Genomic DNA, 14,384 nt, shown 5'->3' with positions numbered 1-14,384 from the left:
CGTGTAACTAGAGCCACAGACCCGTGTAACCTACTGCCAAGAGAAAGCCAAAGAACCAAGAAAGAAATAAAGTACATGGGCCGTGTACCATGACCCATGTAAAATATAGAGACCCTTTTAAGTCTCTACCGGGCCAGTCTCGAAGAGTTCCCTGAAGTACAAAAGTACACGGGCCGTGTAATCAGGACCGTGTAACTACCTAAGGTTCGTGTAAAATCTTGTCCCGATACAAGATGCAACAATTCAAGCTCCAGTAAGTTACATGGCCCTAGGCCATGTAGTGACACACAGGCTGTGTATCAGCCGACAGCTAGTTTCCTGATTTGGCTCCAGCTCCAATTTTTGACAAAGAGAAGAGACTTCTAATGCTGTTAGAACTCTGAAAACCTAACCCTAGACATTGTATATAAATAGGAGCAGCAGAAAGCAGAAACCAAGGGGAGAGGCCGGACAATATCACCTTCACTATTTTCACACAGCCGTCTAGAATAATAGCGCATCAGCATCAAGGAGGAACCCTCAGCTAAAGTTTCATAAGATCAAAGCTGCATATTTTCTTCGGTTCTTTTGTTCTATTTCTTTAAGCGGACATTTCATTTTCTTTTATTTTATTTCTATTATGTTTATTAAACTCACCATGAGTGAGTAATTTCTTTATTCTGGAATTGAGAGAGTAATACTTGTAATTATTATTATTATGGATAAATATTGAGTTTTATTTATCAGATATGAGTTTTGTTTTTTGATTTAATTTCTTGTGATCTTAATGCATGTTTTGTGTTGGTACCCACTTGGTATTAATTACAGATATTAATTGAAGGACTGAAAGGTGAAGATTAATATTGAAAAATTGGGATTTTGAACCTAGGAAATCTAATCTAGAGATAGGTTGATGACCTTTGTGGAGTTCTATAATTAATCAAAGATCTTAAAAGGTTTTTTTTATGACTAATCACCAACGAAAGTAGAGTTTAGCTCTAATCGAAGCACACCTTAGGTGCCTTGAGAGAGAACCTATGATATCTTAGGATTAATTTCCATCAAAGTGACGATCCTCAATCTAATGAATAGACAAGATTAAAACCCATAATAAGATTACAGTGTGAAATCTTAATTCTGGAATTGCTTCAATAGATAGTTTTATTTAAAGTTATTTTCAGCATCCAAAATAGATTTAATTCACTCTTCATACAGATCCAGTAGCCTAAACAATCAGAATTACTTTGTAGCTTAATACTTGCTAACTAAATTTCTCGTGGAATGATATTTCACTCACTATTTTATTACTCGTTAGCGATCCATGCAATTACAGAATTGAAAAATTAGCAAACACATTACACCTATTTTACAACTAAATAGAGAAATATAATAACAATTACATTACATTATAATTTTAATTACATGATATTATACTCTATCAAATTTAACCTTAAATTGGTATAATTAAACAATCTAATTTTATGATTTTAATTCAATTTGATTTAATTTTTAAATAAAAACTAACAACAGAACAAAAATCTGAAATGACCTAAAAAATTTAAACAAAAAATCAAATTAATCGATATTTGTCGGCCGTAATCCGAAACGTCACATAACAAAAAGATCCAATACTATTGCGGCCCACGAATAGACGACGCACCTAACAATGGAGATGAGATCAACTAATTTTCTTTTTTTTTTTTTTAATTCATTTTTCTTGTCCTCCCTGATTTAATGTATATACTATTTGATTTGCTCTTCTGGGAAAATAAACATTAACCCATTTTAATTAAACAAACAAAACCCAACTGTTAAAAAAAAAGTTAATTGAAATCAAGAAGCAATGAAACTCAAAAAAAAAAAAAAAAAAAAAAAAAAAACAAAACAAAAAAAAACAAAAGAGAAGAATTCAATTCCTTGTTTGCCTTTCCAGCCCCTTTCAAAACCACCCCTCTGCGTGTACGCTGCAGAATTAATTAGATGTAAAGATATATTTGATCAATCATAAGAAACCCCTATAGCATTTTCTCCTTTACCTCATCATGGTCTAATGGGATTCTCTTTTTGAGCCAATCGAACGCACACCGAAAGAAAAACAAGAGATAACCACTGAAAATCACCAACCATGGGAGGTAATATTTTATTTCTTTGTCTCTGGATCATTTTAGAGAATTAAGTTTCCTGTTTTTGCTTATTTCTACGGTTTTTATTTTTGGGGTACATACATATTACATTGAGAGGCATGCTTATTATTTTTGGGGTAGGTGTGTATTAGAATGTGAATTGTATAGTAGACAATCGGGTTGCTTTGCATCAGCCAGATGCGTTTTGTGCAATCATAGAAGTAACTGTTATAATTTCTAGCCTCGTATGAGTTTAGGGTGTTTGGTTGCTGAGACAGTTGAGGAATAATGTGAGATACGAGGTTTTCAGATTGTAAGTTTTTCTGTTGGAAGTAGTGGAAAAGTTTTGGATAGAGATGTTTCCCTCTTTCCCTTACTACATTATCTCGTAAACAAAATTAATTGGCAGTTTTCAGGTCAACGCCTTTTTCCATGGTAATTAATAGATGACAGAATTTTCATTGATTTGTGTTTGTTAGCTGTGTGATGCAAATTATTTTTTGGGGAATTCTATGGTTCTTTTCTTATGATAGAACATATGGTGTTCCTCTTCAAGTGTTCTTGAAATTTGGATGGAATGTATCAACTACATAATAATTTTGCGAAGGGGTTTATATTTTCTATGGCTTTGGCTGTAAACTATTTGAATCCATATGAAGAGCTGGACACATATGCACTGTGGTAAAGTGAAGTGTAATAGTTGGAACAATAAAGTTGGGGACATAAGCGGATACATAGGAATCTGAACTTTTGAAATCAATGGATCTTTTTCTCCCTCTTCAGGAGTTACGGATGGTTCAGGAAACTAAGATAAGAGATGGTGGATTGCATATTCAACGAGTTTCTTCCTTCTTGAACTGTATTCTCAAAAAGGAGGATGATTTCCTTGTAATAAAACTCCGAAGTTGACACTTATTTCATTGAATGGAGAATGATTTGGGTCAAATGTTCTTGACCAACAGAACTTCAGGGTCATTCTCTTGCCGGCTATTTTGTGATGTAAATTAATGTATCAGACATCTGATCACTTAATCATTGCCAAATACTTTGCACCATTTCTGTATCTTGTATATTTGCAATCATACTTGGCTGACTCAGTGGATTCGTCTCGGAGATTTTAAAGGTAATTACTTGTTGTAGTTGGATGTAATTAAAAACAAGTCAAAGTGCCTTAGATCAGGGATTGAGGATGTGACAAGATGGTGTGCATATAAAATATATTAATAAATCTTATTTGAAGAAATATGGAAAAACTGGATTTCTACAGCTTATCTCTAATGATTAATTTAGTTTCTTGATTTAAATAGAAACGCACATTTACACTTCATGCTCTAAATTGAGCTGGTCATTTTTCCAATGCACTTGTGGCATTTCTATTACCTTAAATGTTGGTATGCTTTCTATTTAATGGCATTGATGTTTAAAAAAGCATGCCTCTTTCAAATTGGCCTATATGTTATTTTCTTTATTCTGAAAGGTTCAATGTCATCACTCATATATATTTGTTTTGTTCTTGTGGTATTGATTTTTAGATTCAAATGAAGTGCACTCTGAAGAGTATAGGGTATCTCCAGAAAAGAATACCAAAAGGATACTCAAAACACCAGCCCAGATTATGGCTTTGGAGAAATTCTATAATGGTACATGTTCTTGTCTTGACATATTTTATTTAGTGCATCCACTGAGGTTAGTAATTATGTTTTTAAAACGAAATTTTTTGGTTTTTCTCAGAGCACAATTATCCCACGGAGGAAATGAAATCAGAACTTGCAGAGCAGATAGGGTTGACAGAAAAACAAATATCCAGTTGGTTTTGCCACAGAAGGTTGAAAGACAAAAGATTGTCAAAGGATGAAGCATTTGACAAAAGATTGTCAAAGGATGAAATGTGTGCTAGTGGCCGACAGGATAGGTCTAGTGGTATTATTCAGGATCGTGGGAGTGGTTTACGGCAGGATTCTTGTGGCAGCACTAAACAAGGTGATTATAGGAAAGTTGATCCAAAGGAAGTTGAGAGTCGGAGACTTTATGGCCACAATCTTCCTGCTGCTGATGTGACCTATGATCGTACGAGTCGATACACAGGAAATGTTAATGGCACGGATGATACATCCTCAGAAAGTTGCTCATCTTTGCAAGATAAGTTATTTTCTCAAAGTGAAGATCCTCATGATATGAAAGATTCTGGCTACGTAGCGCATAATGGGGCTAGCAAGTCATTAATTCCTAGGGGTGCCAATAAGATGCGGTATAAACCATCAGGTTACTTGAAAGTGAAGGGTGAAATTGAAAATGCTGCCACCACTGCTGTCAAAAGGCAATTAGGCAAGCACTATAGGGAGGATGGTCCACCACTTGGTGTTGAATTCCAACCGCTTCCTCCTGGAGCATTTTCATCCTCAAGTAGGGATCCAGTCAATGGTATGTCATTACTTTAGGAACCTTTTTCAATTCCATGAAATTGGTGTAACCAAAAGATAATGTGTAACAACTGAATTAAATTTTGTTTCTTAAGTTCATTTTCTTCCTTTTAAACCGTCTTAGAATTTAATTTTTTAAGAAAGAGTCACAATGCGGATATAGGCATACAAATTTACTGTTTTTAGGCTTTTGGTGGTTGAGTGACTATATATATTACAAGCTGAGTATAGTACATTGCTTGAAGGAATATTCCTAACATTGGTTTTCTAACAAAATTGTCCAAAGAGATGCAGAGTTACTTTGAAGGTTCATGTTAACATTAACCCATTACGGATTTGTGGTCCTGGAAATTTGTCTAGTATCTTCCAAGTCCATGCTTCAGAATTTTATTCTGATTACAAACACTTTTTTGGCAATAGGGATCATTTGGCAATGAAGAACATAGATAATATAAATTTCTGGTTTGTGGTTAAGATTCTGATTGGTGGGGTCAAACAGAGTCATAACTGCTAGAATGAAAGCTCTATTTGACTATTTCTAATATTTATCTAGGTTTTTTTACTGAAGTGTTTGTCGTCAAAGTTTCATCTTTTTCACCATGCATTAATATTTTCTTGAGTGGGAATTGCTGTGAGTCTGGTAAGTAAGTGGTCCAGTTGTTTCTATATTCATTTGAAGCTGTAAAATTTTAATGTTCTTTCTGGATTCTCAAGATAGATTGGATTTGGGATATTCATGGTATTTTGCTTCTTTAGAAATATCTCACCAGCTCTGAAATCTAAATTGATGATATTTTAAGTTTGACACTGGATTTCAGACTTTAATTTTTTTGCTTCTTTTCAATGACCATTTCTGCTAGTCTTTGTGGAAGTATTGAATATTGCCTTATATTTGTCCTTTACTCTTAATTTAATGTCATTTGGATTTGGTATAAATATTTATATTTCTTGGTTGCCATGAACTGTTGTCTTATAAGTTTTCAGTTATTTTATTTTATTTTTTATGTCTAATGCCTTTTCTCTTAAATACCTTAGCAGGAGCATTCTATGTTGGAGATCTTGCTAGGATTCATTCTCCTGATGTTTCTGGAGTTCGTAAGCAATCCAGTCTCAGCAGTGTAAGTGGATTTCCTGATTTATTCTATTATTGTTTCACAGATCCTTTGGAGATTTAACTGTTAGTATAAGTGCACAAGGTTATCAGATGTTAGAAGGTGCAGAAAGATTGAGAGAGTGGACTAAGAAAAATTAATCATATCTAATAATCATAACAACAAACTCTTTTGAATCAATTTATGCTCCTTCTTAGACTCTAGGTGATGCTTAAAAAAGTTCTGCTTGAATATGAATTGAAACCAAGACGAATTCCTTACCACACCAACTGCAAATATCATGAAAATGTGTCATGCTGAGGGGGATAAATTGTTGTCATATGCTCTATGTCCTGCTAAAGTTTCTAACTAATATAAATATCATCACACAGGATATTATGTTGGCCTTGTATTTTGAAAACGGCTGAATTTTATGCTTTGCATCCTTGTGTATCCCATTGGCCAGCAGGAAATTATGGGCTGAAATTGTTGTAGCTGTTGCATGGTGCAAACATAATGTATATCATCACACAAGATATTATGTTGGCCTTGTATTTTGAAAACGGTTGAATTTTATGCTTTGCATCTTTGTGTATCCCATTGGCCAGCAGGAAATTATGGGCTGAAATTGTTGTAGCTGTTGCATGGTGCAAACGTAATGTTCTCTTCATCTTTTGAGAGACAAGATTTTTTAAGGCTTATACGGGGTTCCATTTTGAGATTAGGAATTGGGATCATTTTGTTACAAAATGCAGAACAATTCCTGGAGTATGCAAATTATGAGAATAGTAAATAGCAATTTTAAGATGGTGTCAACAAAAAAGAGCAAGCTTCGAGACTTCAATTTTAAGGATAGTAAATGTCATGGAAAGTTGGAGAAGATTGAGACTTACAAATCTAGTGATGGAATGTGGTGGATGTTGATGGAGATTAGACCACCTTAATATTCATTCTACAGATTCGAGTTTATAGAAAGAGATGATTCTCCTTAATTTCAATTAATCTGTACATGGGTATATATATACAATTGATTCCTATAATTGTGTTCTACTAATTAGAAAGAAATCCTAAATAAGAATTCCTAAATAGGAATACAGAATACAAAATATACAGAGAAATAATATAATGATTGACTTTCCATAACACTCCCCCTCAAGTTGGAGCATAGATGTTAATCATGCCCAACTTGTTACAAATGTAGTCAATCCTAGCTCCATTCAGAGCTTTTGTGAAAATATCTCCTAATTGCTCTCCAGTTTTGATATATCCTGTTGAGATGATCTGTTGTTGAATCTTTTCACGAATAAAGTGACAATCAATCTCAATATGTTTGGTCCGCTCATGAAATACCGGATTAGAAGCAATATGGAGAGCTTTGATTATTACACCATAATTTCGCGGGGTCTTAAAACTGTCTCATCTAGTAATTGAAGTATCCACATTACCTCACATCGATTGTGCCATGGCTCTATATTCGGATTCAGCATTAGATCGAAACTACACTCGCTTCTTGCTTCTCTAAGACACCAAATTTCCTCCAACAAAACGCAATATCCAGAGTTGATCTCTGTCAACCTTAGATCAAAAACATTCAACATTCAAATGCCCATGATTACCATATGACAAACCTCTTCTGGAGCTCCCTTTAGATAACACAAGATTTGTCCTAAGGCTTCCCAATGAGCATTGGGGAAGACATAAACCGACTTACCACACTAACGGCATAAGCAATGTCGTAAGGTAGTTCAATTTTCCTACCAATCTCCTGTATCTCTCGGATCTTCAAACAACTCACTATGCTTGTAAATTTGGCGTCATTGGTGCACTACAAGGCTTAGCACCTAATTTTTCAATAGATCGAGTACATATTTTCTTTGAGACAAGAAAATACCCTTCTTACTTCTCATAACTTCAATACCAAGGAATACTTTAATAATCCCAAGTCTTTGGTGGTTTGGAGGAAGGTTTGAAGAGATGAAATACTGCAGAGTCACTCCCGGTGATGATAATGTCATCCACATAGACTACCAGAGAATTAAACCACCTCAGTTGCCTATAAAAGAGTGATCACACTTACTCTTTTGCATACCAAATTCGAATCTCCCAAACCAGGCCCTAGGACTTTGTTTCAAGCCATAAAGAGACTTCTGAAGCCTACAAACTTTACCTAACTCCCCCTGAGCAACAAACCCAGGTGGTTGCTCCATATACACCTCCTAAAGATCACCATGAAAGAAAACATTCTTGATATCCAATTGGTGCCGGGGCCAATCATATTTAGCTGCTAAAGAGATAAACAAGCGAACGGAAGTAAGTTTAGCTACAGGAGAAAAAGTGTCAGAATAATCAACCCCATATGTCTGAGCATATCCTTTTGCTACAAGGCGTGCTTTTAACCTAGCCACAGAACCATCAGGATTTACCTTAACTGTAAATACCCATTTGCAACCAATAGCTTTCTTACGAGGCAAAGGCAACGTTCCCATGTACCATTAGCATCTAAAGCCTCCATTTCCTCTTTCATAGGGATGAGACCTCACCAATGATTAGGAATAGGAACAGAGTCTAAAGAAGTAACAAAACACCGAGAACAACAAGACAATTGATTATAAGAAACAAAAGAAGAGATAGGGTAAGTAAATGAACGTTTACCTTTACGAAGAGCAATGGGTAAGTCTAGATCAGAATCATGATCAGTATGAGGTACATGATCTCCCAACGAAGTAGCTGGTGGAGGATCTGAGTCAGGAATCTCCAATCTCCTGGAATAAACATGAACAACGGGAGGTCGAGTAGGTCTAGAGACAGAAGAAACAGGCTGTGAGAGAGGACTAGACATTGGTTGGACAGTATATATTAAGAGATCATCCTCCTCCCCCTGACTCTCATACACAGATAATTGAGGAAAAAATGGAGTGGACTCAAAAAATATGACATCTGCAGAAACAAGATAACGATTCAGAGTAGGAGAGAAACAGCGGTACCCTTTTTGGATTCGGGAGTACCCAAGAAAGACACATTTGAGAGACTTTGGATCCAATTTAGTAACCTGCGAACGAACATCACGCACAAAACAGGTACAACAAAAAATACGGGGTTCAATAGGGAACAAAGATTTTGTAGGGAACAAAGCAGTATAAGGAATATCCCCATTAAGATGTAAGGCGGCATACGATTGATCAAAAATAATCCGCTCTAAAGTGTTTGGGAACTTTTATCTGAAAAAGAAGAGCACGAGTTACCTCAAGAAGATGCCGATTTTTTCTTTCGGCCACGCCATTTTGGGATGGGGTATCCACATAGGAAGACTGATGAAGAATGTCATTTTGTGTCATATAAGACTGAAATTGTGCTGAAAAGTATTCTTTGGCATTGTCACTTCTTAATATGCGCACAGAAGTATTAAATTGAGTTTTAATTTCATTACAAAAGGCACAAAAGATAGAAAACAACTCAGAACGATTCTTCATTAAATATAACCAGATAACACGAAAGAATCATCAACAAAAGTAACAAAATAGCGAAATCCAGTTTTAGAAGTAACAGAACAAGGACCCCAAACATCAGAATGAACTAACTCAAAAGGGGATGAAGCCCGTTTATTGACTCTAGACACAGAAGGCAAATGATGATGTTTTGCAAACTGACACGACTTACATTCTATCGATAAACGAGGACACAACTTCTTCATGGTAGACAAAGAAGGATGGCCCAATCTACAATGAGCTTCAAGAGGTGTTAAGGAGCAAACAAGCGTCGCGGTACATGATTTTCCGAATGTAGAAACCACGACTCACGCCCTCTACCAATACGTAAGATCCTGAAATAAACAAAAAAGGAAACAGAACAATTTAAGGTACGAGTAAGTTTACTAAAAGTAGATTAAAAGAGAAATTTGGTAGACACAAAGCAGATGACAAAGAAATTGACAAAGTCGGATTCCAAAACCCATGACACAAGAAGTAGAACCATCAAAGTAATGAGAGGAAGTGAGATTAGACAAAAGCGGATAGAAGACTAGAATTACATCATGTGATACTAGAATCAATAACCCATTTGGATGAGGAAGACACAAGGCATGTAGTGGATTTAGTAGGCTTTAGAGATGCGCAAAATCCTCTGCAGATACCAATTTTCTCAAAGGAAGAAGAATCCTGCTATATTTGCCATCCGTGATCGCCGATTTTTCCTCTGAAGTTGCGACAATTATATTTTGTATGGGCTCATGGCAATAATAACAAATGACTCCTCTTGAGTCCCGATTAGAACTAGCCTCTCCATTACGCTGATTACCTGTAATTCCTCCTCCACTTCCTCTTCTATTACCGTTGTCCATTTGGATTACGGCTAATAAGAGCACGTGACGATTGGGTACTCGAAGGACCCGTGAACGTTTCATGCAAAGAGGAAATCTCGAGAGAATCGAGATTTACTCATACTCGAAGGAAGGAAGAAAACTCATAACTTTCACATCGTAACTAAAAGGCAACAATACATTAAGTTCCTCATATACCCGCTTAAAATCCATAAAATAAGCCGTGAGAGACTTATTCTCTTTCTAGAATGCCTTACAAACATCATAAATACGAGATATTCCTTTAAAAATCTAAGTAATCCATCAATTCCTTAACAAATTCCACGGTGATTAATTAAACTAATTACCTCACCGTGAATCGAGTTGCAAAAACAATCGAGCATCCTCCTTTAGCCAAGTTTATTGTGTATCATCGAGGTGGATCTTTAGTAAGGTGATCATCCTTATCAATGCTACGCAAATAGACCTCTTACTCCACCTGTAATTCGAACCATTAAGTTTTTGTTCCGTGATCTTAGTCATCACCGGAATCACATCAGAAATAATATTCTTATTGTCTGCCATTTGTTGAGACAAAGAAAACTAACCGAAACGATAATCCAAAGTGCTTACAGTAGCAAAATAACCCAAAATCACAAATCAAGCAAATACCGAAATAGGATCTGAGAGCCAAATCTCATAAGTCCTATAATGGTGTATTGGATCGTGGTGGAATAAGGGGATTGAGGCGACGCTAGCGATGTTGATCGGAGTCGAAAAGGCCGGTCGGCGACCAAGGTCTCTCCTGAGCTGGGTGGTGAGAACAAATAGTCACCCTAGATAGATGACCTGCTCTGATACCATGTAGAAAGAGATGATTCTCCTTAATTTCAATTAATCTGTACATGGGTATATATATACAATTGATTCCTATAATTGTGTTCTACTAATTAAGAAGAAATCCTAAATAGGAATACAGAATACAAAATATACAGAGAAATAATATAATGATTGACTTTCCATATCAGAGTTTATAAAATTATGTAATTTAGTGTGAATTTATTTGCTTCAGTACTTGATATATCATAACGGTCTTTTGCTGATTTTGATGTGTGTTTATGTACATGTGTAAGTGTAACTTCATTTTTAAATGAGTTCTTGATTTAGTCATTATGTTTAGTGATTTAAGTGTTCATTACTCATTTTGATGTAAAATAATTGTTTTTTAAATTAATGGCCTACCTTACTTGAATGAGCACCTAGCTCCACGGGCAATAGTGGATATGGCACTTTCTTTTGAAACATGTTGTTTCTCGTTTGGATGTTAAAGTTGATGTGAATCACTACAATTCAATAACAGAGTGAGCAAGTAAAGTTATAGTTGATTTTTGGCCCCACTGTTGCTTCATGGAATCATGGCCATGTCATTGATGCTTAAATACTATCCAAATTGTGTTTCATGTATTTATTCAATAAATTATTTAGTCAATATGAACTTTGTGGTAATTCCTTTTCTATATGCATTTTTATAACTTTTCAGAGATATGAAGTATATAGTTCCAAGATGAATTCCCAGGATTCATATATGGAAGGGCCAAGCTGTAACCTCAAGAATGCATCTGATTCTCATGACAAGAAATCTCACCACCAATTAAAACGAAAATCAACTTCTTACGACTATTCCAATTCTACCCCTGGTGGGAAGTCTGCCATGGATAAGTATGATGATCTTGCAGCTGAAACTTCTATTCATAGCAGCAAAAGAAATTATAAGTTGAGCGCTATGCATGGTGTTGAAGGCATAGGACCACATACTGTTTCTAATCATCATCATCCTGACAGTGGTAAAGCTATTAGCGAACAGACAGACCCTTGGTTGCATGACTATGGCAATGGCAGCCCTAATATTGTCCAAAAGAATGATTATACGTCTAAGTCTTTAAATTTGATAACTGGGTTCAGTAAATCTCTTGATGCAGAGGAAAGAGTTCTATCTACGATTACGGAAAAGGTCTTTTATATATATCTTTCTGCTTTGTATTGTAATTACTATACACCTTTCTGCTTTTGTATTATATTGTTTCAAAATTGACAATTCTTGTATTAAAAAGTAGTGGCTTAATAATAACTTGTGTATGCGTAGGAGAAGCCTTATAGAGAAATAAAGGGAACAAAAGAATATCGAGACACAGTTAGGGTGAGGATGCATCCAACAAATGAAATGACTGTGAGTTCATGATGTGGTCAACTTATGTCAATATTTTGCATATATATAAAATACATAATACATCCATACATGCCTATGTACATATATATTGCACGCTCATACATTTCAATTTTGACCCCTCCATTTTATGTCTTAATATTGAAGATTTCGAAGAGATTCAGAGCTGAGTTTTCGCAGCAACAATATGTGACAAAAGCAGCATTTCCTAATGTGCCCCGAAAGACAAATTCAAATAAAGGGTAGGTACAAATTTCTGCACTGGCTTGTAATTTATGCGAATGCAGTCTTTTTATGCTATCTCTGTGCATCTGCTCATATCACACTTGTTTCTGTTAATTCTCGATAGAATTTGACTGATTGTTGAGTAAAGCCTATAGTGATATTCTCCCTTCAAGGAAAATCAAGGAAGTGTATCAATTCTTGTGATGTATTTAGCCAGCAATTTAGTTTCCAAATTAAGGAGGTTGAAAGCTGTGATTGCGTTGGCAGTCATGTGGTTCAGTTCTCTCTCTCTCTCTCTCTCTCTCTCTCTTCCTTTTTTTTTATCTCTTCAAGTTGCAGTGGTCACATTGTTAAGCCCAGGTATTGTATTGACAGCTGTATGCTTTTGTCATGATGGTTAGCACAAATAGGATTACTATGAGTATTAAGGAAGAATATGTCATTGGGTTACATAATCCCAGAAACCATCCTGTAAGTGCTTCTCGTTTGGAGAGGTAGGTGAAGAGAGAAGTGAGATTGAGATGCAAATGTGTTCTAAACCACATATTACTAGCGCAAACTGTTTTGGGAAATGTGTAAACTTGAGTATCTAGAAAATGTAACAGCTGGCTCTGCTTGCAATAAACGGCAATAATTCAGTATGTTCAACTGGATGAGAGGTTATATTTGTCTGGAATTATGCTGTATCTCTTCATGAATATATTGTCTTAACTATATTTGGTGCGTAGCGCTTATCAATTTTATATAATGTCCAAACTGGTTGATCATGTAATAAGACTTGGGAGTTGGGACCATTTCTCCTGTTTGATTGACAAAATATCTGACCACTAGACTAATGTTGTAGCCTAACATAATTATTCATAAAAAAAAGACTAGGTTTATATGTTTGAAATGGGAGATTATTGGATGCTCCTTGTGTGGTGCATCTTCACTTACAAACATGTGGGATCCATCTCTTACAATTTGGGATAGTCCCCTTACAATTTGGGATAGTCCCCAAATGTGAGTGCAAGGTGCACTAGGGGCACCCAATAATCTCCAGTTTGAAATTAACTCCTGGAAATGCAAAGTGCTTGTCTTCATTTGTTGATTGTCTTCAGTGTTAGAGTTGTTTATTATTCTCTCTTCGCTGAGCTGTCTCGTGATGACATTGTTTTTTTCCGTCTCTGCTGCAGAGTGATTTTCAACTTATCTTGTGTTCTGAAATTTTTAACCAATCTTTCATTCCTGCAAACGTTCTTACTTTGTGTATTTTTTAGATCTGCCATAGACAGGCCATCCAGTTTCAGTGAGGATGAAACTGCAGAAACTAGTTCCTCTGTGGATTGAGGAGCTGACCGTTGATAGATGTGGAAAGTTATAATGGGTTCCTGAGATCACCTTGTTGGTAGATAGGATTACCCATTTTTACCAGCCAAAGTTGCTATAATGTTGTACAGTAGAAAGAGGTGGTGTTTCATATGCTAACATGGAAACCTCTTGTGAACATTGCAATCTGGAGTGAAGTTTTTAAGCTCATTGAGGCAGCTAATTGCTGTTATCCTCAAAGTGGTAGCCTGTGTATATTTCTGTACAAATTCTTTTTTAATCATGCTTTCTGGAAGAAAATGTACTCTGATGAATTCTGATTGTAAATCTGATCAGTTAACCGGATCAAGTAGAAGGCAGTGATGACAGAACAATTATGAATCCATTCTCCGCGCATGGGCATGATTTTTTTTTTTTCTCCAGATAGCATTGGCATATTACAATCTTGAAGGATGCACTTCCGCTGTTATTGGAACTATGTATTTCTTTAAACTGTGTGATATTATCAGGTAAACCATATTTGAGTTGCCCCTGGGACTGAGGAGAAACTTTCTTTTGCTACCCAATCAACCTGGTGTCACCAATGAGTAAAAAAAACTTACCAGGAAATTGCTATGAACTTTTAATAATCACTAAAATCCTGTGAAATGTGAAATGCGAAGATCTGCCCTTATCAGCAAAGATTCAAGAGAAGATTTAATCGTGGCTAAACTGGGTCCC

General features: G+C 35.8%; 1 protein-coding gene across 3 annotated transcripts; it reads left to right on the top strand.

Moving 5' to 3' along the window:
- Positions 1–1,759: 1,759 nt before the first annotated feature.
- Positions 1,760–14,049, top strand: LOC110644753 (uncharacterized). 3 transcript variants are annotated; one of them, XM_021797679.2, is made up of 8 exons: positions 1,760–2,111; positions 3,635–3,742; positions 3,834–4,523; positions 5,558–5,640; positions 11,448–11,918; positions 12,057–12,134; positions 12,279–12,373; positions 13,616–14,049. In XM_021797679.2, the coding sequence occupies exons 1-8, from the start codon at positions 2,105–2,107 to the stop codon at positions 13,683–13,685; spliced, it is 1,602 nt and encodes a 533-aa protein (XP_021653371.2). In that variant the 5' UTR covers positions 1,760–2,104; the 3' UTR covers positions 13,686–14,049. The 3 variants fall into 3 exon arrangements, with proteins under 3 accessions (XP_021653371.2, XP_021653370.2, XP_021653369.2); XM_021797678.2 differs by having other exon boundaries at positions 1,763–2,111; positions 5,561–5,640; positions 12,051–12,134; XM_021797677.2 differs by having other exon boundaries at positions 1,764–2,111; positions 12,051–12,134.
- The last annotated feature ends 335 nt before the right edge of the window (positions 14,050–14,384 follow it).

The sequence above is a fragment of the Hevea brasiliensis genome, chromosome 9 (assembly GCF_030052815.1).
Source record: "Hevea brasiliensis isolate MT/VB/25A 57/8 chromosome 9, ASM3005281v1, whole genome shotgun sequence".
Taxonomy (NCBI): domain Eukaryota; kingdom Viridiplantae; phylum Streptophyta; class Magnoliopsida; order Malpighiales; family Euphorbiaceae; genus Hevea; species Hevea brasiliensis.
This window is presented reverse-complemented; position numbering and strand designations above follow the sequence as displayed.

Excerpts from the sequence above, each read along its gene's own strand:
- LOC110644753 (XM_021797677.2), top strand. Across the intron at positions 4,524-5,557 it reads AAGTAGGGATCCAGTCAATG|CAGGAGCATTCTATGTTGGA; the intron begins GTATGTCATTAC and ends TAAATACCTTAG. Across the intron at positions 12,135-12,278 it reads ATCCAACAAATGAAATGACT|ATTTCGAAGAGATTCAGAGC; the intron begins GTGAGTTCATGA and ends TTAATATTGAAG.